The sequence below is a fragment of the Haplochromis burtoni genome, unplaced genomic scaffold, assembly GCF_018398535.1.
Source record: "Haplochromis burtoni strain Fernald_Lab_line unplaced genomic scaffold, NCSU_Asbu1 Contig_63, whole genome shotgun sequence".
Taxonomy (NCBI): Eukaryota; Metazoa; Chordata; class Actinopteri; order Cichliformes; family Cichlidae; genus Haplochromis; species Haplochromis burtoni.
The window spans coordinates 66,561-92,335 of record NW_024582424.1 but is presented as its reverse complement, the minus strand read 5'-3'; the positions used below and the strand labels follow the sequence as shown (position 1 = coordinate 92,335).

At 40.4% G+C, this 25,775-nt stretch overlaps 3 protein-coding genes and 1 non-coding gene across 5 annotated transcripts; 1 reads left to right on the top strand and 3 right to left on the bottom strand.

The window, feature by feature from the left end:
• Nucleotides 1–10: 10 nt before the first annotated feature.
• Nucleotides 11–5,373, top strand: LOC102311350. The gene is made up of 3 exons (XM_014333723.2): nt 11–103; nt 609–1,314; nt 4,321–5,373. Exons 2-3 carry the CDS (start codon nt 652–654, stop codon nt 5,005–5,007), a joined length of 1,350 nt encoding a protein of 449 aa, XP_014189209.2. The 5' UTR covers nt 11–103; nt 609–651; the 3' UTR covers nt 5,008–5,373.
• Nucleotides 3,509–3,582, bottom strand: trnai-aau. The gene has a single exon. It is a non-coding gene; the product is annotated as a tRNA-Ile (tRNA).
• ttc37 (tetratricopeptide repeat domain 37) lies at nt 5,230–19,640 on the bottom strand. 2 transcript variants are annotated; one of them, XM_005922805.2, is made up of 41 exons: nt 19,578–19,640; nt 18,536–18,632; nt 18,276–18,419; nt 17,937–18,028; nt 17,725–17,800; nt 17,488–17,634; nt 17,150–17,248; nt 16,891–16,999; nt 16,651–16,791; nt 16,439–16,537; nt 16,171–16,295; nt 15,939–16,025; nt 15,689–15,792; nt 15,414–15,540; nt 15,104–15,283; nt 14,839–14,963; nt 14,502–14,752; nt 14,258–14,360; nt 13,666–13,848; nt 13,386–13,524; nt 13,223–13,301; nt 12,723–12,784; nt 12,580–12,636; nt 12,417–12,485; nt 12,019–12,093; nt 11,649–11,790; nt 11,434–11,527; nt 11,229–11,306; nt 11,003–11,127; nt 10,783–10,906; nt 9,947–10,171; nt 9,658–9,730; nt 9,514–9,567; nt 9,181–9,292; nt 8,733–8,861; nt 8,509–8,633; nt 8,185–8,349; nt 7,399–7,551; nt 6,770–6,900; nt 5,690–5,813; nt 5,230–5,531 (listed from the first exon to the last, which is right to left on the bottom strand). In XM_005922805.2, exons 2-41 carry the CDS (start codon nt 18,623–18,625, stop codon nt 5,454–5,456), a joined length of 4,695 nt encoding a protein of 1,564 aa, XP_005922867.1. In that variant the 5' UTR covers nt 18,626–18,632; nt 19,578–19,640; the 3' UTR covers nt 5,230–5,453. The 2 variants fall into 2 exon arrangements, with proteins under 2 accessions (XP_005922867.1, XP_042077192.1); XM_042221258.1 differs by lacking the exon at nt 19,578–19,640 and adding an exon at nt 18,840–19,570.
• A 354-nt stretch (nt 19,641–19,994) lies between these two features.
• On the bottom strand, nt 19,995–24,479 carry arsk (arylsulfatase family, member K). The gene is made up of 8 exons (XM_005922804.3): nt 24,095–24,479; nt 23,758–23,887; nt 23,504–23,663; nt 22,981–23,266; nt 22,711–22,882; nt 22,153–22,377; nt 21,551–21,766; nt 19,995–21,249 (listed from the first exon to the last, which is right to left on the bottom strand). The coding sequence occupies exons 1-8, from the start codon at nt 24,281–24,283 to the stop codon at nt 20,978–20,980; spliced, it is 1,650 nt and encodes a 549-aa protein (XP_005922866.1). The 5' UTR covers nt 24,284–24,479; the 3' UTR covers nt 19,995–20,977.
• Nucleotides 24,480–25,775: the final 1,296 nt, after the last annotated feature.

Below are 25,775 nucleotides of genomic sequence, written 5' to 3'. Positions count from 1 at the left end.
TAAAAAACACATACCATTGAGTGACGTAATCAAACACCGTAAACGAAACCTACTGATCAGAAAGTTAAAGGACACAAACAGACAAAACTTCTCCGTATTTACGGTAAGGTTCACGTTTTTAACGTTAATCAGCCTTGAGCTACATTGATAAAGTAGTTATGAGACAGCCTTTTTCTACATGGGGGTACATAATTATGCTGTAGAAGAAAGCTACGCTCACACGGGAGATTTAGTCTAAGAATATGAGGAAGGAATGAAGTACACTGGGAAGAGCAAGCTATGGTACGAAAAGCTATAAAAGAAATACAGCAAGATAGTCTTTAAATATACACAAAAAGAAACAAAGGATGAAGAGGACACATTAAAAGTGAGAAGTAATTGCACAGGTGTACAGTATGTGAATGTGAACGTGAACATGAAAAATGAGAAACATTCAGGAAATGGTAGTTCTGAAAGTGTTTTATGTTCATGCTGTCATCTTTAGTTATTAGTAGTTAGTTAGCAGTGAGTTACTAGTAGTGAGCGTAGTTATTAGTAGTGAAAATGATTTTTCCTTCTTCTTCTTGCTCATCAAAATATACAAATTATTGCATTCTTGTGTTTCACAGCTGCAAATCTTCGTCATCCTCTGCAGGCCATTCTCATATCAGGATGTCTGTGCAATTCTATGGCTGGGAGGTGGTAGACGATGGTGCCTCTTATACTGGTGTGTTGCTAGAGCCGTCGCAGAGACCTCAGAACCGGGGAGTCTACACTATGTACCATGGGACCAGCGTTGCCAGTGCACGTCTCATTATTGCAAATGGCTTTAAACAATCATCAAGTGGCATGCTGGGAAGGGGTGTCTATGTCAGCCGTGATAAGAAAAAAGCAGCCAGTTATCCAAAGAACAGCAGCTCTTCAAACCGTGTGGTTCTCGAGCTGCGTGTGCGCGTTGGCCGCGTCAAACGTATTGACAAGGACAACCATCCTATGCAGCTCACATGGCACACACATGGCTACGACACTGCCTGGGTGCCCCCCAAATGTGGCATGATATCTGTGAAAAGTGGCATGGAGGAAGATTGTGTGTTTGATCCCAAAAGAGTGACTGTGGTGGCCATTGCAAATGCACCAGATACCATAAGGACAGAGCTTCAGGAGCTTCTTGCAAAAACATCCAAAAAGTCTGGAAGAGGAGATGGTGATTCTGCTGATGTGTGTCCCCTTTGCAAGAGAAAGACACAGCAGGGCGCCCAACATATCAAGCAACAGTGCTGGAAGTGTGGGCAGAACCTCTGCATTCTTATGTCCAAGCACTTCTGTCCAGGAAGACCTTGACAGTCCAGTAAGGTAGAAAAAACTGGATAGGCGATGTCCATGTGCCTGTTTATCAACCAATGTGTCATAGCAGGGCCAACAGCAGACAAGCTGACACAGCTGGTGCAATATTTTCCAATAGTTAATGCTGGATGTATCTTGTTTACGTTATTAAAACGTTAATTTCGTATCCCGACTGTATCACTCTTCGATTATTAGATTTTTATTCATGCTATTGTTATATGGAAACAAGAAAGGTGATCTGCTGTATTTACCAAAATAAAAGAAGAATTACAATAAATATCATTGTTGTCATATCAAAGTCCATAAACTGATGACTTCTAAGAATAAGAACTAGAACAGACATATTGGCTGTCTTCCACAGCATGTCTTTTATCCTGCCTTCCTTCTCTCACCCCAAAAGTTTGCAGCAGATGGCCGCCCTCCCTGAGCGTGGTTCTGCCAGAGGTTTCTTCCTATTAAAAGGGAGTTTTTCCTTCCCACTGTGGCTAAAGTGTTTCCTCATACGGGGTCGTGTGGTTGTTGGGTTTTTCTCTGTATGTATTATTGTAGAGTTTTCAACTTACAATATAAAGCGACTTGAGGTGACTGTTGTTGTGATTTGGTGCTGTATAAATAAAATTGAATTGAATTGAATATTTTAAGTTTAAGTAATTTCCCATTTGTGTGTCACTAAGAGATAGTCTTGGAAGCTGTGGCCGATAGGCAAAGCTCATATAGTTGACATAAAATATAGTACAGTAGCATAGATACAGTGCTTTATAAAGAGACCAAATTGTTTCATTTCAGAATTGTATCTAAGCAACGTGCATTATCACTGAGACATTTGAGGGGAAACTCAAAAAATGTCACGTGACTAAGGTTGACCTTCAGTGGCTGTGACGGACAATTGATTATGGATAGAATTGCGGGATTGTGTAGTTTTGAGCTGGGCTCCAGATCATTGTGCTGTTTTGGGAGGAAATTTACTCCAAAGTCAAGCAGCATCCATAGCAAATTGAGTGGCTTTTCAAAATGGAGCGATACATTTCCTTGTTTTTACAATCACATAAGCACCACCAAACCATCACGCTTCCTTCACACTGATTAAAGATGGTCCCAGATATTTTTCTTTTTTCATAAGACAGAATCAATTTCATCAGTCTGAAATTAAATGTGGTCTAGTTGGAAATAACATGCAATCTGTTTCTGATAATAAAGTGTTGCCGTCTAAAGACAGAAATTCACATTTAACTATTACATTTGCACTCGGCAAGCTTCCTGCTCTACAAGAATATAACCAGTAACATGTTTGGAAATGTGGCTGCATTTATAAATTAGACAGCAATTATTGGCAAACCTTTGACAATCTGTGATTGCAGCCAGCCCAAGTCAGACTGTGACTGTTTGCAGAACGGTTGCCTACTATTTGGCGGCCTGTGAAATTGCCTTGAGATAAAAAGTAATCGTGTGTGCAACACAACAACAGCATTGTGACTGTGCTATTAGTTTGCTCTGAATTATCAGATACTTTGTTGAGCTAAGTGTGTGCACTGTTGGGTGGTTTTTCAGGTGAGCTGATTTAATGAAACTGTACTTGGTTAAAATTATATCAGGATGGTGGTGCATGAGATGAGCCCTCTTGGTGTCCCTGTATTGATATAATATTGCAGTAGTATGCTGTACTGTTTCATTCCCTCTCCTTAATACGGTCACATTTTTAGTGCTGACATTAATTCAGGCTGGTGTTTTGCAGATACTGTTTAATGAAGCTGTCAGACTCCTGGGCTCTGTGGCATATGTTTCTTAATGTAGTGATAATGATGTACCTGTCTTTTTGCTCATTTACGTAATAACGCCACCCACTTCACTTTGTATTCTAGCTAGATCCAGTTTATGCTGCTCCGGGAGTAGTGCTGCAATATTTGGATACCAAGTAAGCACTGGGGCCGATACTAAACCTATAACGGTATCTTATCCTATCGATCCAATCACACTAGTATCAGTCCAAAACCAATACCAGTGTTGGTATCAATATTGTTGTTTTTTCCCCCAAACTTGGCAACAAAAAAGTGGCTCTACAAAGACTCAGTATGCAAAAGTAATTAGTACTCGAGCCTAACTGTTTAACTGATAACATAGCTTAAAAAAACATCATTGTTAAAAGCACTTTGAACAATTACGAGTACAATACACGTGAAAAAGTTCGTGGCCCGTACGGGGATCGAACCCGCGACCTTGGCGTTATTAGCACCACGCTCTAACCAACTGAGCTAACCGGCCAGTGTAGGGCGTGACTTTGAGACCCTACATGGCAGAACATCTGATAGGAAACTGAAAGTTAAAGGGAGGAGATTCCCATTATAAACCTGAACAGAAAGTGGAAGTGAAAGAGAACAGACGGCTCTTCACAAAAGGCTTTAACTTTTAACTTCGTGAACTTCAATCAGCCTAAACGACACAAGGTACAGATATTTCGTTGTATTTATCGCGAGTAATCGGTACTCAGTTTTTATGACAAACCTTAGAGTCCTACTGTGTTGGATAAAAACCGGCTAACGCTAATTTAGCCAAATATTGTTTGATTTCTGCATATAATGTTAGTTCTTTTCTGGGCAGCTAAATACTCAGTACTACCAAATTCGCTATATTATACAGTATGGTTTACAATATTAGGATACATTATGTAACTTTAACTGTAGATTTGAGCAGCTGTCTTAAAGTCAAGGTTTGGGGGTTTTCAGCTATTTTTTCTCAATATAGACTACTTTTTGACATAAACAAGGTACTTCTCTTGTCACGTAGACTTATATATTGAAATCTGTACAGCTAACAATGCAGTTGCCGTTGTCACAATTAACATTTGACCCAGTCTGATTCACTGAGGTCAAAGTCCTGAGCTATGTGCAATAAACTGTATGCCCCGAACCTCTCCTGAATTTGTTATAAGTTACTGGCATTAATGTTCATGCCTTACATGGTTTCTGGTCTTTGCAGGGCTTAAACAGCAGCCATTTGTGAAGCAGGATGTCGCTACAGTTCTTTGGATGGGAGGTTACCTATGATGATGAGTCTCCCAGTGTGGAGCTGACAGCCTCCCAGGCACCGAAAGATAAGGGTGTCTACACCATGTACCATGGTACCAGCATTGCCAATGCACGTCTCATCCTTGCCAGTGGCTTTCAGCAGTCGCAGGGGGGCATGCTAGGAAAGGGTGTGTACGTCAGCCGTGATAAGAAAAAGGCAGAACGTTATCCATTGAACAACAGCCCTGCAGACCGTGTGGTCCTCAAGTTACACGTGCGTGTTGGCCGTGTCAAACGCATTGACAAGGACAACCATCCTATGCAGTACACTTGGAGCACGCAGGGATATGACACTGCTTGGGTACCCCCTAACTGTGGGATGAAAGCTGTGCCCAGCGGCCTGGAAGAGGACTGTGTGTTCGACCCCAAAAGAGTGACAGTCGTGGGCATTGCAAAGGCTCCACACAATGTGCAGACAGAACTTCAGCAGCTGGTGACTAAGAACATCAGCCATTCCAGCACAGTCCCGGGTGGAGTAGTGCATGGTGCTACTGCTTTGGACGTGTGTTCACTATGCAAACGCAGGCAGCAGCAGTCGCCACACATCACGACACCATGCTGGGGCTGTGGGCAAAACATCTGTATTCTTATGAGCAAACATGTATGTCCAGTTAGCGTTTGAGAGTGAGTGACACAGATGGATTCACATATATGATCCGGCAGAGTGTCAGAAAAAAGCTCAAAAATGCATATGACTCAAAGTTTCTTCTGTTTCTTCAACTTTAGGGATGTTTGAATATTGTTTACAAAGTTTTATGTGAATTTTAAAAGTCACTGCTCATTCTAATTTACACTGCTGTCTTTTATAGTTTACATGTAATCAAGATGAGACAATCGTTAGATATTGAGAAAATGTCTTTATTTAGCCTTGAATGTGGATGCGGTACCTGCATTTTAAGCACATTTTGAAATATGTGACAATCATAATTTCAACTTACTGAGGTGATTAGATCATGTAAAGCCATTAAAGCCATTATTTAAAGACCCACTGATAGTGGTGGTTTTTGTCTGGTGATAAACCTGCTAAGCAATGTGATTTCATAAAGCATAAGGAGATGGATGCAAAGTTCAGGATGAAGAGTTGAGGACTGAATGAAACTCCAGTAATCTTTGATCTCCGTTCATTTTGGCATGTTGCAATAGGACCTGCAAAAAGAAGTGGTGGTAAACGATTACAAAGGCAAGGACCAAGAATAATCACTTTTAGTTTAACTATGTGTATGCTGTCACCATTTCCACAAACGTTTCTCCCAAACAAATGTTCCTAAGTGGTGTCTGCAGGAATGAGGTAGCTGCATGTTCACCTTCATGAGTTCCTCGTCGTTTTTGGCATGCAGGTGTCTCAGGAGATACCAGCTGGCCACCTGCACCACTGTCGCTGGTATATCTGGAATGTAAACCAGCCTCTCTAGCAAGCGTCTTGTTTCCCTATAGAAGACACAGCAGACATGAACAAACGTATAACATGATTGCTATCCATTAGGCAGCCTGTTCCCATGTAAATGTTTCTCTTCCTTTTTTGGATGCTTCCTTTATGGGTCACCAAAGAGGATCATCTGCCTCTATCTTACCATATCCCCAGCATCCTCCTTTGTTACACCAACCCTCTGCATGTCCTTCTTCACTACATTCATAAACTTTCTCTATTGTCTTCCCCTTTTCCTCCTACATGGCAGTTCATTATCCACAATAATGTATCCACAATCTCTACTCAGCCCATGTCCAAAGTATCTCAGCCTTGCCTCTCCAACTTTGTCTCCAAAACACTCGACCTGAGCTATTCCTCTGATGTCCAACTGCAGCTTGGACTCCTGTCTTTTTGTTGGGGCCCTTGTCCGTACGTCATAGCAGGTCTAACTACTATCTGCTATCCTGTCACAAATCACCCAGATACTTGTCTCCACCTGCTCCACCTCAGTCTGGCCTGATACTGTAACTGTTATCTCTCTTCCATCAGTATTGACTAATATGAAATGAAATGAAAAGAGCTCCTGATACTGTGATTATGCTTGGCACAGAAGTTTCTGCAGCATTTCTCAAGGAATTTAGCCAGGTCATGGTTGGCATATCTGCTCAGCTCAGCATTCTCATGAATGTACTCTAATTAACCGTACTGGCAGTCCTCTGAGGGTGACAGAATGCTATAATACTACCAGGACATAAAATGTTGCTTTGCAGTTCCAAAAGTACCAATATATTGAAAAGACAGATGGAAGCATGGATTTGAAGTTTTAAGAATCTTATGTTTCATTTAATCACTTAAGCCGTTAAATTAAACATCTACAGGGATAAAATCATTTGCATGGCTATGTGGGCTGACCAACAGTACTGCAACCTGCACCTCTATGTACGTAAATAAACTTAGCATAAGGAGCTGCACCGACCTAGTAGCCATCTTTGTCACAAACTGGAGCAGAGCCTGGAAAAGAAGGGCCACAGGGGATGAGTCCAGCTTCAAGACCTCAGTAGTAGCTTCCAGCACCAAGTCCTTCCAGTCATTTCCTGGGACACCCACCTTAGAAGTCAGATCACACATGGTTCAGAGAAAACTAGGAAAGAGAAATCTGCACAAAATAAATACATCTAGTAAAGGTGTAATACGTCAAGCTACATTAATTCCAAACATGTGTAACACATGCACTAACTTTGGATACAAGCAAAAAGCTCTATTTAGCAATAGCGTCTTGTCAGCCACTTAGCCTTGGCTGCTCATCCTATGATTCATCAATCTTTTATCTCCTCTACTTTGAATCTGTCCTTACTTGACAGGGGTGTAAAAAAAGAGCCAACTCTGGCTTTTTGTGTGTATTCATTGAATTTTGTAATTTTTATGAAACACAACTGAGTCCTTATTGCTAAAATGCTACCTCTGGAACAAATAAATACATTATTCCCTAAATAATGCAATATAACATTTGTTGTTTGTATTGCTACAGTACAATCCTGCTTTAATAGCTGTAATTTCACACCTTAAAATTGTAGATCCTGATTTGAATCCCAAACGTATACTTACCATACAAGGCCCGAGAGCTAGCAGGGCTAGTCGGAGGAGGCTGGCTACCTGACAGCTGTGCATGCCAAGCTGCGAGGCCAGCTGGAGACTCTGTCTGTAAGCCATGACCGCCTGAACCAGTAGGCCCTGGCTGCGATACACCTCAGCCAGCCACTGAGCAGAAGGAAGCAGAAGAACAGAGGAGTCACAAAATGAATGAAGATGATTTGGATCAGAGACAAGAATTCACTGAGTGACAGGTGGGGGAGAAAATATGAGAGGATAAGCATAATTACTGTTTTAAGATGCCATTATCTTCATCTAATCAAAAGATAACATGGCTAGAAGAATACTTATAACTACATAATATTGACATTTTCATTAGAATATTAATAATGAAGCTCAAATGCTATATTTTTCATTCTCCACATATATACTGTCACATGGTAGCACCAACTGCCAATATGTTCAAGGCTTTTGCTGCTACCCTGTTACTGGTAGCAACTACTTGATGTTAAGTTCAGCAATTTGAGGTTTTCAAGTGAGGTAAAGAATGTTCAGAGTCTCAGTGAAAGCAAGAGAAAATGGCAGTAGAGGAGAAAAATAACATAATTTTAGCATGAGAGCAAAACCTTTTTTTCCAATATGCTGTCTTATCTTTTGAAATATCTATGTTTCCATTTTTAGCGGTTTTCAAACTTACAATTAAAATACTGGTAATTGAAATCAAAGAAGAGATCATCACTTAGTCACTCTAGCCTTGCTGGAGTACTTTAAATGGATAAGCGGGTAAATGTAAACGCTTACATGCCATGCCCCAAGGTTGGTAGGGTTCATCATCACAGCACTGCTGAGCTGCTCCAACACAGGCTCTGGGAGGACAGTACCACCATCAGTCATAAGGAGGCGCTGACACTGCACCTGCCTCAGTGATAACATCACTGCTGCATGCTCAGGGGACACATTCAAGACCTGTGACAAAGGTAAAACTGTGTCAAAGGTGGCAGGAGTTAAATATATTGCCAGAATGGACAAGATTAGAAATGGCTATCTGAGGGACAGCTCAGCTCAGTGTTTTGGAGACAAAGTTAGAGGTGTGCACACAGTGTGTGTGAGTCCCCAATATCCTACCTGTGTGCAAAGGACCTCTGCTTGCTCTAGCTGTCCCTCCAGCATGAGACCAGTCACTGCCTGTTGTAGTACCCATCCTTCCAGAGCCTGAGCTAGAGGCCGCTCTATTTCATCCACACTACGCACTGAGACACAAAACCGCAAAAAGGTGTTAGCTACACAGTCAAATACGCAGAGACAAGTACACAAATGGGGCGACAGTAAAAGAGCACCAGTGAGCATACCTTTCTCAGAAACCACAGACATAAGGGTCTGCTGCAGCGCTTGTCTGCGAGGAGCAGAACCAGAAAGATAACAGGAAGTGTTTTCGGTGTAACAAGCAGCCATTAATCCGGCCCACATTGCTGGATCATCTAAAGTAGAGAGCAGAATGACGACTCAAATACGTATAAGCAAGTATCTCACACACCCGTGTTCTTCAATAAATGTCACATGCAAAACAGCCATTTTTTCTATATAGGTAAGGTTACACTCCACTGATATAAATAAACATTAAGAAACCTTCCTGGCAAGAAAAGGAAATGTATTTCCTCAATCTAATTGAATTTAATTGTTCTAAATTAGAGAATTTAAAAAAAATTAACTGTATTTGTTATTTATATTTCCAGCTTTAAAAGACAATAAAAAGAATATCATGTTTATCGTGTGTAAGAAAATAATGTGTGTGTTTACCAGGACAGAGCAGCACAGCTCTCTGCATAGTCTTCAATGCATTCTTCTGACTGTCCTCTCCAGAGTGTCTGCCACTGGCCAGCTGGTTCACTCCACTGTACAACAACGCCCTCTGCAGTCACACAAGTTACGTCAACCGTTTAACATGCAAACAATGTGAATATATGGGTAAAATATACCTTTTGGATGTTTCGGTTGTTAAAAGTTTTAAAATATGTCTACAATGTACAAAAACTGAGAAAAAGAAATTACTGCTAAATTAAATGGGCCAGTTAGATTTTTTTAAAGGTTTACCGGAGAACACAAGACATAAGATAAAAGTCACATTTTTACCTTTCCTTGGGTCATACTGGAGAGACAGGCAACATGGCCAGCTACTGCAGCACCCTGTGAAATAAACAAGTGAAAAACATGAACCCCAATGAACCAAATGTGTTTGAGCATATTTGATTTGTCAGGCTTAGTACACAGGCTTACATTTGCCTTTCTAGGGTAGTACTGTGGAACCACTCTGGACAGAAGCGCCCACAAAGAAGCATTTCCAGGATTGCTATAAATAAATCAAGAAAACATGGAAAGTTGTTAAATTTATGATCTGTTGCTGCAGTGTCTAGGGTTGTTGCAGTTGTGGTTGATTGTTTTGTTTGATCACTAGAGAGTAGAATAAAATGCATATAGTGTAAAAGAGTACATACCAGCAAAATTATTTGTTTTTTGAAGTAAAGGCAAGCTTATCATTAATGCAAATTTCATTAAAGGGAAATACCTGTGCACAGCTCTTGAAACCTCCCTTGGCACTGCACTAAAATTCCCCTGCACAGCCAACAAGGTGCAGGTGAGTAGACATCGCTGCTCGATAGCACTCCCAGAGGCTGAACCTTGCTTTAGGAGCTCAGTAAGCGCAGCAGCAGCAAGTGTAGCATCACTGTTGGCCAGTCCGAGCGCACATAAACAAACCAGGGACTCTGAAATTGGCTCCTTTAACATTGAACTATGGGAACAAAAAGTAAAAACAAATAGTTTCAGCTAAAATTCAAGACTAGTACAAATATTATTTATATCTATCTATCATTAGATGGTTTCAAAATGTTTCCCATGACATAATTAAATTGTTTTCTTGACAGTTTTCCTGAATAACAGCATATTTTTAAAGTAGAAACCTATCACACGTATCTGTTTTTGATTTATTTTTATGGTTTACACAGCCAGAGCTTATGTGTAGATACTGGGCACAGACTCCCAGTGGCATGCAGATAAAAATAAAAAATAGGAACCATTTGTGGCAAGTCTAAACCTGAAAAATGACAGTATGTGCACAATAAAATAAGCTCTTCCAACCAAAGCATAGAGCACAATATAAGTGATTAAAGGAGATTCAAATGTTTTGTCCTTCGGGTTCAGCAATACTGGCAAGCAAAACACTCTTTTTACAATCAACATTAAAACATAAAACAAAAACCAATAAAGCTTTCTGATCTTTTTTTTTTTAATACTAGCAAATATTGAAAATGAACGATGGGAAAAACCAACATTATTGATTAAAATGACAGCTAAATAGGACATAAAACTAGTGCAATCCATAAAACACTCACTACGACTCACCATTTAAACAGCAGAGTCTTGGCTGAGTCTAGGTTACCCTGCTGGTGCTGCAGCAGGGCCAGAGCTGTCAGTATATAAGCCTTTTCCTTCTCACTAGAAGCCACAGCCAAGGCGCGTTCATAGGCTATAATATATACACACATGCAGCAGTTTATTCACAGCCCCTTTGACATGTAAACACATATGAAATCTCTTCACTTTGGTGTTTTCCAGTCCTTACCGCTGATGCTGTCTGAGATGAGTCCTGCCTTGCAGTAGGCCAGAGCCAACCCAACCAGGTCACTGAGCTCTTGCAGTGGAGTGGAATTATAAACATGCACAGCCTCCTCCCACTGACCTGAAGTGCTGGAAAAGCCAGAGCGGAACATAAAAAAGTGACATTTAGGATAAAAGATAAGCAATTTGAAAAAATAGTTTAAGTATATCATAATGAGACAGCTGGTTACCACAATGCACGGCCATAGCTGCCCAGAGAAAATGCCAACTCTTCTGAAGAGGACGTGGACTGAAGCAGTTCAACCGCTCTGAGGAAGCATATTGGATTGCAAAAGGTCAATTGAAAACCCAATATATATAACATTATGTTCCTTCTCGGTTATACTGCTTCATCAATTAGAAAGCAGAGACAGTCAGTATATTTCAAATACATACCTCTGGTAAGCCTGTAAAGCCTGTCTCTTCAGCTGCAGATGCTCATTCAGATAGCCCAGCATAATGAAGGCATCAGGATCTGATTGAATCCTTTCTGAAAGAGATGCAAAAAAATATACAAATAACCAAAAAGTCTGCCAGTAACACATGCAAAGCTAAGTGAAAACCACAACACCTGTGGATCCTGTGTGCAAATCAGTACGCAAGACATGTACCTGTGTACTTGCTGAGCGCCACCTGAGCAGCAGAGATGGCATTCATCTGCACGATGTTGTAACGGTACAGTTCTGAGTCTCTGTTGCTCTTATCCAGCAGCGTGGAGCAAACCCAGAAGGCATATCCTTTCACGCCTTCCATCTGACGGAGAAACATGTCAGGATTGATAAGGAAAGACAGAAATGAAGGGAATATCGAGTCTGACAGAGCAAAGCAAAACATCACTTTGTGTTGTACCATGCCATCATTACTATATCCTTACAACTAAAAGGCTTGGAGCTTAAAACTAAGCACAGCGACTAAGAAAGGTGAAGCAAAGACTGTTATTATCTTGCTAATAAGTGGGTATTACAATAGCAGGTCACGCACATGTGTGCTGAGTTCAGTGGTGTGCCTGAAAAGATCCATGGTGTCATAGCTTCCCACGCGTTCTGCTATCAGCGCCTGGTAGGAGGACAAAGGATGAAACTATAATTTAGACAGATAAAGACAAAGAGGCCAAAAAAGTCACAGTGTTATGCCAGTACTTTCAGTGTAATCAAACTTTATGGAGCTCCCTCACCGAGCAATGATGTCTTTCACATTCCTTACTACTCCAAAAATACAGCCCAAGGAATAATTTTACCTCTCTCTGCTAGTTGTGGCTTTGAATGTATATGCATTTATTAGAAATAGTATACATTCATCAACAGTGAACCGTTGCCTGTAATGTGATATTTTCTTGGCTTGGGGGCTTTCAAGTTATCAATAAATGCTGAGAGTGGTACCTGTCCGATCCAGCAGTTGACATAAAGTGGCTCCAAAGACTGAGCAATCTTGAAGGCCTCGTGTGCAAGCTAAAACAATAAATCCACATTTGAACAATGAAAATGTCATCCACCTATGATAAAAACAGAAGAAATATGTAGCATAAACCAAGTAATCACATACCTCTATATTTTCCTTCTTCAGATACAGGCTACCAAGGTTTGTCCAGGCCACAACATTCTGCAATGACATTTAAGAGTCACGTAAAAACAGCAGAATATTTACTAATACTTTATTAATCTCTACAGCAAATGTGCCGTACGTACATTAGGCTCAACTTGGATGGACTTGATGAAGCAATGCTGAGCCAGAGCATAGTTCTCAAGATCTGATGTGAGAAAAGAAGGAGAAAATATTTTGTTCTTTTTTGTAAAGATTGCTTAGAAGTGTATAATTATTTATAATCGTAAAAGGTTTTGTAAAAATGATTGCACCTTCTTGTAGACTAAAAATCTTGAGGTGACTTAAATGAAATGAAATGTATTCATAAGATTTGCTTTTCTATTTTTGTAACTTAACAACATATTTATCAAACTTAAGTCCATTAAGTTGAGAGACCTTAGTACTCTTGTCAGAGAAATAAAGATATTTTTCAAATGCCACAACATTTTGACTCTTTTTATGTAGAAATAATAACAGGCAGAGCTTTCAACAGACTTCAGGGGGACGATGTTGCTTCATTCCTAAGTGCAAAAATAAGGGAAATAAAACAAGCTATACAGGCTTTTACTCTAAAAACACAACCGTTACCTGAGAATGTCGTTACCTTTGTTCATGGAAACAACTCCCAGGGCATTCCAGTAGCTGTGGTTGCTGCTGTCCATCATGATGGCTTTTTTTAAGCACTGCATAGACAAAAAGACCATGAGATAGAGACCTCTTTCTGGAACAAACAATGCAAAGATGTTGTACAGGGTTCGGCAAATAACCTGCTGGGCCTTCTCTATGTCCATAGCTGGGGAGTTCTGGTCATTCTGTGTAAGGCTGGCCTGATGATAATAGTTGAGCCCTAAGTCATACCACCGACTGGCAACTTCAGGCATCAGTTTCAAAGCATGAGCATAGCACCTGTGGCAAAACATATCAGTTTCAATTTCTGCTTGGCTAAAAGGGGCAGGTAGGATAAGCAATGTAAAAAAAGCACAAATATATAGTAACTGACTATTCTTATGCATTATCAGACTTATAATGATATGATAATGGCCATACCTCTCACCGACTTTTAGTGTCTGGGCCTGGTTGAGCATTTGGCTCTCAGTGTTGGCATCTAAACCAGCAAGTAGGGCTGGCACTATAACCTTGGCTCTGTTTGGGGAGACGGTGCTAACTGCGGTGCAAGCATCGCCCAGCAGCTTCCACAAGCAGGAAAGGTCTGGCCGCAGCTGTACAGCTCTGGAGATCACAAAGTAAAGAATCTTAGAAAAAGACTACGTGTGCTATGCATAATGTTCAGAACCACCAGATGAAGTATCGAGGAACAGCCCTACAGTAAACGCAATGGCCACACCATCCCCGAGCTGCCCTTTCTTCTTGTTCTCAGAAATGTGTAGTGGAGCATACCGAAAGGAGCTCTTGACCAGCAACAAGATAAGTGTTGGAATAAAGTTCAACTTTTGCCAAATAATGTCAAGTGGTATAATAAATAGATTCGTCAATCAAATGTCAGTATATTCACCGCTAAAAGGACCATTACTGCACCATAGCTTCACTAGCAAGTACCTGTTTGCTGTTATAACAATATTACAGATGTCATATATAGAGCGTTTAGGGTTCGCGGGTTGAATGAGTGTGTTGTCATTACCTGAAGAGGTTCTGTATTGCTTGCTGAATGAGGTCAATGGCTCCTCCATCTCTGCAGTCCTGCATTAAACTTTTTGCCAGAGACAGCTGACACTCCCCAAGACCTGAATAAAAGACCATGTTAAGTAAAATTAAATGCCCAGATTTAGACATATCACCCCCTGAAGATGTGCAATAAAATACCTAATAGATTACATTAAATCAAATAAAGTGCATCTAAAGGGTACAATGAAACATTCGCTTACCTTTAAGAGCAGGGACATAGTCCTGCTTTGCTGTGATCAGCAAGTACTCTGCGACAGCCTCTTTGAACTTGCCCAGAGTCTGTTTGATTGCAGCAGCCTGGTAGACACTGTAGATGGAGCAGGGCTGAAGCTGATGGGCTTTACCAAAAGCTTTCAGAGCTGCTGTGAAGCTCCGGCGGTTTAGATATGCTTCACCTAAACACTCCCAACACACCCAGTCCTCTGGGTCTGCTCTTAAAGCGGCCTGCAGGCTAAAATTAGAAATAAAATATTCAACAGCACTTATACACTTAGACCGTGGTAATAAATTTAGTTGTCTCAGATGTGTAAATCTTACTCCGCTATGGCCTGTTGATTTTCTCCAACTTTCAGGTAGTATAGGCCTCGTCTCATCCAGGCCCATTTAGCCGAGCCTGGAGTGGCTTTCTCTAACACAGACTGAAGAATGGCTAAGGCAGCGTCCTGTGTCAATCAGCAAAGAGAGAAAGAAGGCACAAAACGGGGGAAAAAACTTGTAAGGAGACTAAAGGCAATAGCAAGGAGCCAAACAAGATGCCCGATTCTCAGAATTTGGTGACTTTTTCACCCCCAAGACAACTCACCATGTCTCCCTGCCCCATACTGAGATCCACCGAGGCAGCGCCAGACTCCACATCTTCACTGTCCAGCTGAAAGGCCTTTTTGTAGCAGCCTTGTGCACGGCCATAATCCTTTGCAATGTCCCGATAATAATGCCCCAGGTAGCGAAATACACAGCCAAGGTGTGGATCTAGCTTTGCAGCCTGAAAATGGCAAAACAGGCCTTTCAAACTAAAATGTCATTCATCTCTTATTTTCAAAGACCGACCCATTAGCACCTGAATTCACCTTTCCTACCACATACACAAAACTTTCAATAATAATTTCACAAACCTTCAGCAAATGTGTGTGAGCTTTGCTCCGGTCTTTACGGGTCTCTTCTCCCATGTCCCAGTAGAGCTGTCCAAGCAAAAAAAAATACTCTCCACAGTCTGGGCTCTGACTTGCAGCCTTTAGGAAACTACATTAAAAAAAATACAAAAAACAGTTTGGTGGGATGAACCAAATTATTTTATGCCATGCAAATGGGCTCTTTTACACAAGTTTAAGACAGTAGACTGCCATAGAAAATACGAATAAAAAGATTTATTCGTCTTTTTTTTTTTTACCTCTGCTCTGCCAGCTGCTTTTCACCTTTAACCAAGTGCACCAGTCCTCTCAGAGCCAATCCTTGGGCTAGGTTTGGGTTGGAAGCCACCAGTTCTGATGACACCTATAAAGAACAGACTAGTTTACTGCTGGCCAGTTCATCAGTTCACCAGACACATACTCCTTGCGTCCTGCAATCATAACTTAGTTAAAATAACAGAAATATGTTGTTTTCATTGACAGAATCAGTAAGTATTCATTTAATTCAACCTTAAGTGCTTGGCCAGTCTGTCCCTTGTTAAGGTATGCACGTCCTTTAAGGGCTAACAGAACGGGGTCTTTTTCAGCTTCTGGAATCTAAAAAACAAACAGACACAGATGTGGCATTTCCTTTGATGTTATATCAACACTTACAGCTTCTAACAATCTCCACAACAATTTTATTAATTAAATACTATAGCTATACAATGCTGTTTAAAGCGAGCATTTACCAACTCATTACCTGTTTAAATGTCTCCAAAGCCTGCTCTCCAGCTTTCTCTCCTCCACTTCTCACTAAAGCCTCTAGTTTTAGTCGAAGAAGTCTGATCCTCAGCTCCTTCTCTTCAGAGTCACACACATTCAAACCTAATAAAAAAGGACACACACTGCAGTGTCTTTTTCAGGGATTAAAGACATTGATCTTTAAAGTCAGTACTTAAGACCCTTTTTAGTCACCCTCTTTTTAATTAAATATTGGTGATGTCTTGAGTGGACACAGTTAAATATACCTTGTGAGCATGATGTAGCGCTGTCAGCGTATCTGTAAATTTTAAACTGGGCTTCAGCCAGACTGTACCATCCTGTAGTTGAGCTCATTTTCTTCAATCCTAATAAAAGTGGAGGAGACAGATAATGAATAAAAATGACCATCGAGAGCACATATTAAAGGATAAAGTGTTAAGGTATGTTTTTTACATTGTTTGTTACTGTGACGACTCACCTTGTGTAAGGTCATCAATGGCATCTTTATACCTTCCTTCCAGCAATGTTTTCGTGCCCAGACACAAATGACCCAATCCACTGTCAGGGACCAGGTCCATGAGGCGGGAGAAAGAGCTAACTGCCTCCTCATTAAAGTTTCCTTTGGAGAAACGAGAAGAAGATGCATATGACTCTGCCATTTATGAACATCCATTATGAATACAAAAAGGCAAGGATTTTCTTTTAAATTTTATTTTACCTGTTTTAAGGTAATGATGACAAAGAACCTCAAGAGGATAACTTTGGTTGGGGTAGAGGGAAATCATGGACTGACATGCTGCAGTCATTCTGGCTTCTTCTTGTGGTAGCTGCAGTAAGACCAGATTCATGAGTAACAGGTCATTTTGAGAAGCATAACTACCTATAATGAGCTGGCCTTTTTGGATACACATTTCCAGACTCTAATGATCCTTAAGTTTCTGTGATAGTTAGTTAGACATAAGAGAAGATGCACTTACTAGAGAAAGACATTTGACATAGTCAGCTGAGACCTTCTTGTGGTCCTCTCCTGGTACAGGATCGATGAGAACCAGAGCTTTCTCAAATGCTGTGATTAACTGATAAGCACAAAGAAACCAAGAACAGCATTGATGTGTGTGCAGTAGGAAACACCATGAAGACGTTTGCTTCTCGTAATCAGTGGGTGGTTATGATATGTAGAAGTTGTGGCGAGCCAGCTGTAGCCAGCCTATTACATTGGATTTTGTTCGAAGACATGAATCTCAAGTACTGTAAAGTGTTTACATATAAAGGAAACATAATGTTGATGAGTTAAAAGTCGACATTTTGGTCTTACATGCTGCTGAGTTTCACTATCCTGCTCCACCTCCTTAAGACAGTCTGAGAGGAGCTGGGTCATCTTTTGCAATAGCTGCACTAACTCCTTCTTATCCACGGGTTCTTCTTCCTTCAGCTGTATGAGCTGCAGCCAAACCCTGGCCAGCTGTTCACATACAGAAACATATTCACATGTGTTAAAAACATAAAACACACACATAGACAATCTATTTTAATTAGTCTTGAAACTGCATACCTTTAAATATTCTTTGTCAGACTCATAAATTTCTGTCAGTTTGTTGATCACCTCATAACATTTGTTTTTGTCTGAGCTGCAAATCGAGAACATGATGGTGAAAAATCAGTAACTGCATAATATTCTGTCACAGTGTATTAATTACTTTCAATTTGATTTTTTATTAACCATTTATAGGAAACTTCAGGTAATAAAATGTTTCCATATATTACCTTGCATACAACTCAACAAGTTTCTGGTAGACATTAGGCAGCTCAACCTTGAAGTCCCACTGATCAGTCTTATCATACAAATTTGCCAAGCCCTTAAAGAAAGAACAATTATTCAGACTGTGCATTATTAATAGAGGACAGAGAGGAGGTATTTTATACGGGATGACATCCTGAGTAAAGATGAATCTATTTTTTAAAGAAAAAAAATCATAGAGGCATGCAGATTAAATCTGAAGTAATTTCAACTGGTTATTATTATCAAATTAACCAATCATAGTAGCATAGTATTAAATGGCTAGAGAGAACAGTTATCATTAACTAATACATTCTGTACCTTACCTGCCAAGCCAGCAGCTGCTCCGGCTCCAGCTCCACTGCCTTTTTATAGGCTGCCTGTGACTGATCCGGTTGATCCAGTTCACTGGCTGACAAGCCGATGAAGACCCAAGCATTGTAATTGTTTTTCTCAATTTTCAAAACAGTCTAAACCCACAATGCAGAGAGGAAGGTCAATTTTACATTTTTATTCCTAGTATGTCTGAGAAGAGCATATTACATTTTCAACTTACTGTTATTTAAAAAAAATTGAGATACTTTACCTTGCAGTGTTTTAGAGCTTCTTTGAATTCTTTGTTTTTAATGGCCTCTCTGGCACTTTTCAGCGCGGATTTCACTTCTTTATTAGACATCTTGTTGCTATGAAGAGACAACAAAGCAATACACCTTTCAAAAAAACAGCAAACTCTACACAATGATCAGATCTCAGTGGTTGAAAAAATGAATACAATTCAATTTTGTTTATATAGAACCAAATCACTGCTACAGTCAACTGTATAAGCTAGTTTTATAGGTAAAGGTAAAGACCCTACAATAATACAGGGAAAACCCCAATAATTAGACAACCTCCTGTGAGCAAGTACTTGGCAACAGTGGGAATGTAAAACTCCGGTTTGACAAGAAAAAAATCCTCTGGCAGAACCAGGCTCAGGGAGAAGCATCCATCTGCTGGGACCGGTTGGACGTGAAGGAAGAAACACAACAAAAAAAAAGGCACACTGCATTTGCAGTAATATGCATTGACTTTGCATTTCAGTCTGTGTGTATAGACACAGTGAAAAAGAAGTGAGGTCAGTGATTTGCAGAAAGCCCTTCACAACCAACCTATATCTATTGCAGTGTAACTAAGCAAAGGTTCAGGGTCACTTGATCCAGCCCTAACTTAAGCGTTATGAAAACGTTTGAAGCCTAAAATTTCTCTGCATATTTGTATTAATGTGGACTGGGTTGTGTTAGGAAAGAGATTATGCCACATAGTGATTTACTATATTGCAGGAGTCTAAAGTGAATTTCTATATACTGAATTTCCAGAGGAACCTACCCAAGGGATTAATAAAGTTCTATGTAACTATCTATTTACATATATTAGTAGATGATTGTCGGCTAATGCTGCTAGTGAGCAACATTAGCTTGAGCTGTGGGCTTGTTCCGATTATAAAATGCATATTTTAGAGTGGAAGTAAATTTAGAACCATGGTTTACACTTAATATTCAACTTTCTCAATTGACCGAGTTAACTTTAACCCCTGTATCTTTTGAAAATGCGTAAAAATAAAAAAAAACAATAAAAGTTGGACCACCTACTGTTTACATTGACAGCTTGCGGAGCCTTCTCCCTTCTCCAGCTGACCCGGAAGTAGAAGAAAAGTAACGAGACTGGACTTTCAAAGTAAAATTCAAAGCGGCGCTTCAGCTGGAAAGCCTCTTCAATTGTTGAGCTTTGTTTACAGTCTGCTTTACGTGCTATTGTCCACAGCCAACTACCAGTGCAGCGTGAAATTTGACAAGATTAAATAAACGGAGAAGTAAAAGGTTCAATCATTTTTAAGTCTGATCTGTAACTGAATAATTATTTATTAAACAATATTTTTAAAATCTCGTTTTTCAGGTTCTAGAGTATTGGTTTTTAAACTTTAAAGATGCAACTAGACAGATCAATTTTTTTTCATGGTTTCTTATTTGTTTTTCTTTCACTGCAGAAAGTGCTCAAATAAAGGGTCAATTTTTTTTTTTTTACCTTTATTTTTGAAGCCTAAATTGTTCTCCAGTTGTTCTTATAACCCAGTCATCATTGCCAGTTCACCATCATCAAATGCATGGAGTTTGAAGCAATAACAATAACAATGATAATAATATTTGTGGTCATTGCACGTGTACAGTGAAATTGGATATTATATTATCAGTGCAGACATCTGAAAATGACTTACAAAAAAGTCCAACATTTATATAGATATATAAAGAGCACAAAAATACCTTAAAATTCACCATAAAAACTTTATAAAAAGGTAAAGTAAACTGTACATCATGCCACTGATACAACATGTTTTACATTCTGTGGGTAAACACTACACAGATGATTCTCTTAGAAAAACATGCACAGTCCTAACAGCATTTAGTTTTTGGAGGAAAATTATTTATTCCTTGTGTTTGTTCTGAAACTTCAGGGCAGCAGTTCAGACAGAAAGGGGGGGGGGGGGGTCCCAGCTGCATAGGGTAAGAGACAAGGTACACTCTGAACACCAGTATGTCTTTTTGTGTAGGCACAACACAAAAAGGAGACAACCATTCACAATCACATTCAAACTTAATAGCAAATAAACCGATCTGCATTAACTGAATGTCTTTGGACTGTGCAAATTGTCATCTGGGCTATGGACAATAATTAATTATAACTGATATTTTGGTTTAAATTACATAAATTACATACATTTAAATTACAGAAGTAATTTACACTACATTACAAAGAAAATCATGTAAAGTCCCTGAAACACTGGTGGAAATTTGTATGAAGGGGACGATGTCAGAGATGTAGACTGAAGTGTGTCACACTGTGAGCCTAGGACATCTGTAGGTTATCAATCACTGTAACCACTGCAGTACTAACATGAGACACCGCAGAACAGATCAACGACTTACACAAAGATCCAAACTTTATCAAAGTGCAATTTCAATTTGTTCTAATAGTTATTAGACATAAAATATCACTAATAGCCATAGAGCCACTTGTCAATGGCTCTCTCATTGGCTAATGCATCTTTTTGCCAATCCACATGCCACCGGAGGTTACCAATGACTTGACTATAGTTTCTCCCCAAGCTAAGGCGCCATGCACCGAATGCTTTTTTATTGTAGACGTGAACAGCTTCAGACACTTTTGGATAGTCCACGATGCTACGCAACTGCTTCTCCAGATGTGCTTGCACATCTGGGAATTTGTGAACCACATTGTGAAGTTCATCCTTGTCCAGTGTGAGATCTGCAAAAGAAAAGCAGGAGAAAAACAATTAAAGGACACTGTTACACCCCTCTGCAGCCCCTAATTGGCCACACCTAGTCAGGTGTGGATAAAAGCACACCTGAGGCGGACTTTCGAGAAACTCACTAGTTTTTGCCTTGATGGCACCAGCCATTTCACCTGCTATGCCAATTTAAGATAAAACCTCTTCTCACTAACACTCTGGTATTCGTCTCCTTTTTTATGTTGCGGCTTTTGAGCCGGGTCGTAACAGACACATACGAAGACAAGCTGAAGTTAGCGTCAGAAGCTTTAGGCTCACCAAAGAGTTGCGCGGAAACACTCAGGCCATCGGCGTACGTGATGTATTTCCACTGATCACTTCGCAGCATGTAAGTAGAGGCGTTGACGTTACAACCATGATATTCGCTGAATGCCCAGGCTTTCTGCTGTTGGTTAGAAAAAGCAATGGATGTGGACAGCAGAGGAAGGAGGGACTGGCCACTTAGATTCCCTACTGCTGAAATCCCAGCAATCTCTGCAAAATATAAAAATGTGTCACAACGTTCGATTTGAAATAATCAAATCAATATTTACCACCGCTTTCATGCTGTTTTTATAGACAGTAGTCAAACAGCAGTGGCAGCACTGAAAAAAAAGGCAGGAGGCTGAGCTGAGCACAGGTCAACTGGTTTGGAGACAAGATCAGAGAGGCAAGGCTGAGAAGGTTTGGACATGTGCAGAGTGGATAAATGGAACAAAAGATCTCAAAGATGGAGAAAAAGAGGAAGACCACAGAGAAGGTTTGCGCATGTAGTGAAGAAGGACATGCAGAGGGCTGGTGTGAAAGAGGAGGATGTTAGGGAGAGGGTGACATGAGGCAGATGATCCACAACATCCTATGTTGTCTGTCTGCCTCCTTACCCAGCACAGTGGGATAGAGATCAACCAAAGATACAAGCTGGTTGACCTGCTGGCCAGAGATGAGCCCAGGCCCCATGATGAGAAGGGGAACGTGGGAGCTTCCTTCAAACATCGACATCTTATAGAACTGCCGGTGCTCCATGGCCAGCTCCCCATGGTCAGCCGTAAATATCACGACTGTGTTGTTAAGCACGCCGGTCTCTCTCAATGCAGAAATCACTTGACCTGGTGAGACAGAGCATGTGGAAGATGGAGTAAGAGCCAATCCATTTTGGGATTTTCTGTGAATTCAATCAAAAACTTTATTCAAACAGCAGAGAAAAGATAACAGTGCCACAGACAGTGTGTCTGTGAGGTTCATATGCTTTAACTCTCCACTTTTAAATCTTGTAAAAATGATGGTTTGTATCTTTTTTTTTCTACACTGCATTTGTAAGCTCAAAGAAAACACCATTCCAGGCATGTTTGGTTTTCTTCTTTAAGATCTCAAAACCATCTTTTCAGTCCAAAATAGCAGCTGTGAGACCAGAATGTAGCGAATTACTGCTGTCAACTAACCCAGCATGGCATCGGTTTCGGCGCACATGGCGTAATAGAAGGCCCGAATGCTTTTGACTTCATCGTCGGTAAAAACACCGCTGCAGTTTTTGGTGAAGGTGGAGTAGTAGTCAACAGGGTGCATGGCAGCCAAAGGCAACCATTTGGGAACAGAGATGAGGTCAGAATTCACCTGTGCGTAAAAAAAAAACCCCAAAAATTCGTTTCACTGAGGGATTTTTTTTTTGACACAAAGTGCAATTAAAAAAAACAGCAACGGAAAAAGCATGCCTTTGTGAGCCAGTATGGTGACGTACGGAAGGTGGATCCCCCTGCAGTCGGCCCCAGGGATTCAGTCTTATACGGGTGAGGTAAATTGAGGCCAAGGTAAAGAGCGAAAGGCTCGGGTGTGGTGGACGCAGCTGTCTGGTGGATCCACTGCGTGGCCTTATCTGTGTTTTCCCAGTCTTTGCTCATGATCTTTACAGTCGACTTGTTCCCAACAAGTTCAGAAACAGGCCGGCCCTCTTGGCGCAGGAGGAACTGGACGTCTCGTGTCCATGCCTCAACTCGATTACTGCAACACATGTACAAAAACAGGAAGTGGAAAAATGTGAAAGGCACTGTTTGGAAACAAATGCAAATGCACACAGACAGTCTGTTACTGCCACTAGCATTTTTCCTTGTGTGATTGTGTGTGTGTGTCTGTGCATAATATTGATCTTAATTTGGGGAAAAAAAATAGAAGAGGAAAGCGAAAGTGTTTTCCTACTGAGACCATGCTACACGCTAAACCTTACATTTACAACAGTACCTGACAGAGTGAGCCCCAGATGTATAATCCAGCTTGCCTATCATCTTGGTACGATACCCATTCTCCTTCAGCAAATCCATCCACGTGGTTGTGTTTGCATCTAAGCACTTGTAGTTGTTCCACGACTGAGTGAGGTGAACATACTGACCGCTCCACATTGCTGAGAGCAAAGTTTAAGCAGCTGAATTACAACATGCAATTTTAAAAGAAAGTCAAAGCAGATTTTTTTTCTAGAGGGCAAATATGTCGCTTACCTGCTCTGGAAGGGCAGCAGATGGGCGAGTTGGTGTAAGCATTAAGAAAGGTGGAGCCGAGCTGCCTGAGATAGTTTGTATATGGCAATTGTACAAGTTTGCTGCCAGGGTCAAAGGACAATCGACCATCCTCAAGAGACACAAAAAGTCATATGGGGATCAAGATACACAGATGCAAGTTATACATGAAGATAACAAGGAAATATTCAACCACAAAATATAAAGCATCTCTGCAATGCTGTTGAATTTTGATGGACAATACAGCTTTCTCATTCTGTTTTAACCTATTAAGAGTAACTATCTAGTAATAAAGCACTGAAATTTAAGTCATACTTACAAATGCATCACTCATCACCATCACAATGTTGGGTTTGGATACTTTCTGGCAAATACTTTGACCACATTGCTGAGAAAGGAAAATGAAACCCAGCACTATTATGTTCATGACAGCTTCGTGTCCTCCTGAAGTTATAGACGTGAAAGAAAAGACCCGTCGGAAAAGCATTCGACTTTTATTAGTGGGCATCACAAAGTTCCTGCTCGCCTACAAGCGCCTCAGCCTGATATGTTGTACACATCCCGGTTACGCTTTCAAAATAAGAGGTTTCATTTTTGTTGACGTTCTAACATGCATTAAAAACTGACTATTTATGCAAATATCACCGTTTAAGCGGAATTTTTTTTAAAAACAAATATTTAACATAAATCACACCTACTGTCAGTAATTCTAACACCAGCAGGAGATGAGAAGAACTTAGCAGCATGAACACAAATAATATCAAAACCAATCTTACCTTAACCTGTCATTACAAAATGCCAACTGTAGAGGGCAGCATTTATCTAAGCATAAAAAGAGCAAATTCGCACCACTGATGTATTCAAACTCCAAACCCCTAATTAGATAAGTAAAAGATGTGTGGATGGAACTCTTAATAAAATACAATCTGTGTTTAATTAATTAGCGCCAATCTTTACTGTAGATCTAATTACGGAAAATGGACACAGAGACATATCGCAATTTCTGTGTAACTAACTATAACTGTAAAGGCTCTCGGAAAGATGGCTCTAGGTAGCATAACATTACAAAATGTTATTTTATGCCCTGTAATTATCACTGAATTGAAATCAGAAGTGATGTCATTGGCCCTAACTAGCTGTTGGTTGAACCAACGGTAAGATGCAGTGACGTTCAACAGGTGATACTGCCGCCCACGCTGGGAACAACGACCGCCGCGAGGTGGCGTCTTGATCCTCAAAGTTGTTTATCTTTAAACTAGGACTTCAGCACAAGGATGATGTCTGCCGTGCCGTGGATTCATTTAATCTTTCCACAAAATAATAAGTTTGATTTACATGCGAATATATAAGAAGCTGGCTGATACATTCACCTTAGATCCCCAGGCTAAACACTATGAAACAACTCATACTATTGACAGTGCTGCAGGCATCATCCAACAAAATCGAGCTCTTCTTATTTTTGGTGATTGTGCACAGATGCAGACGCTGCAGTAAATCTGATAATGTGAAACTATTTGTGTGGATTACATCGCAGATGTAATGTGTGTGTGCACAGAGACCAAATGCCGATGCAGGGCTGGGGTTGTAGAGCTGTAGACCTATAAGAAGATTCATAGCTGATGTATGAGCCATGAATCGTTGCTGCATCACATACCATAAAGCCAGGGCATCTGTAATTTCATTAAAATCGAGGGCCGGGGGGGTTACATTTCTTCTCTCATTCTTTGAACCAAAAGTCTAGAAATAAGTCTGGGTGATACTTTGTTAGATCTGTTCGTATATTTTCAATAAATCGAATCAGATTTAAAGCCTCTCCTCTCAAACGATATTTTTTGGCGAACATTTCTTTGTGTAGTCTTTCAGCTGTTTGACTTTACTTATCATCTGGTTGTGTGCCACACTTGTTCCAGAAGGCGGAAGGAGGGGGCAGTGAAGCCCCGCGCATGCGCCCAGAGGTTGTTTTTCCCCACACTGGCAGTCGTTTAAAGTGCGCTGAGCTA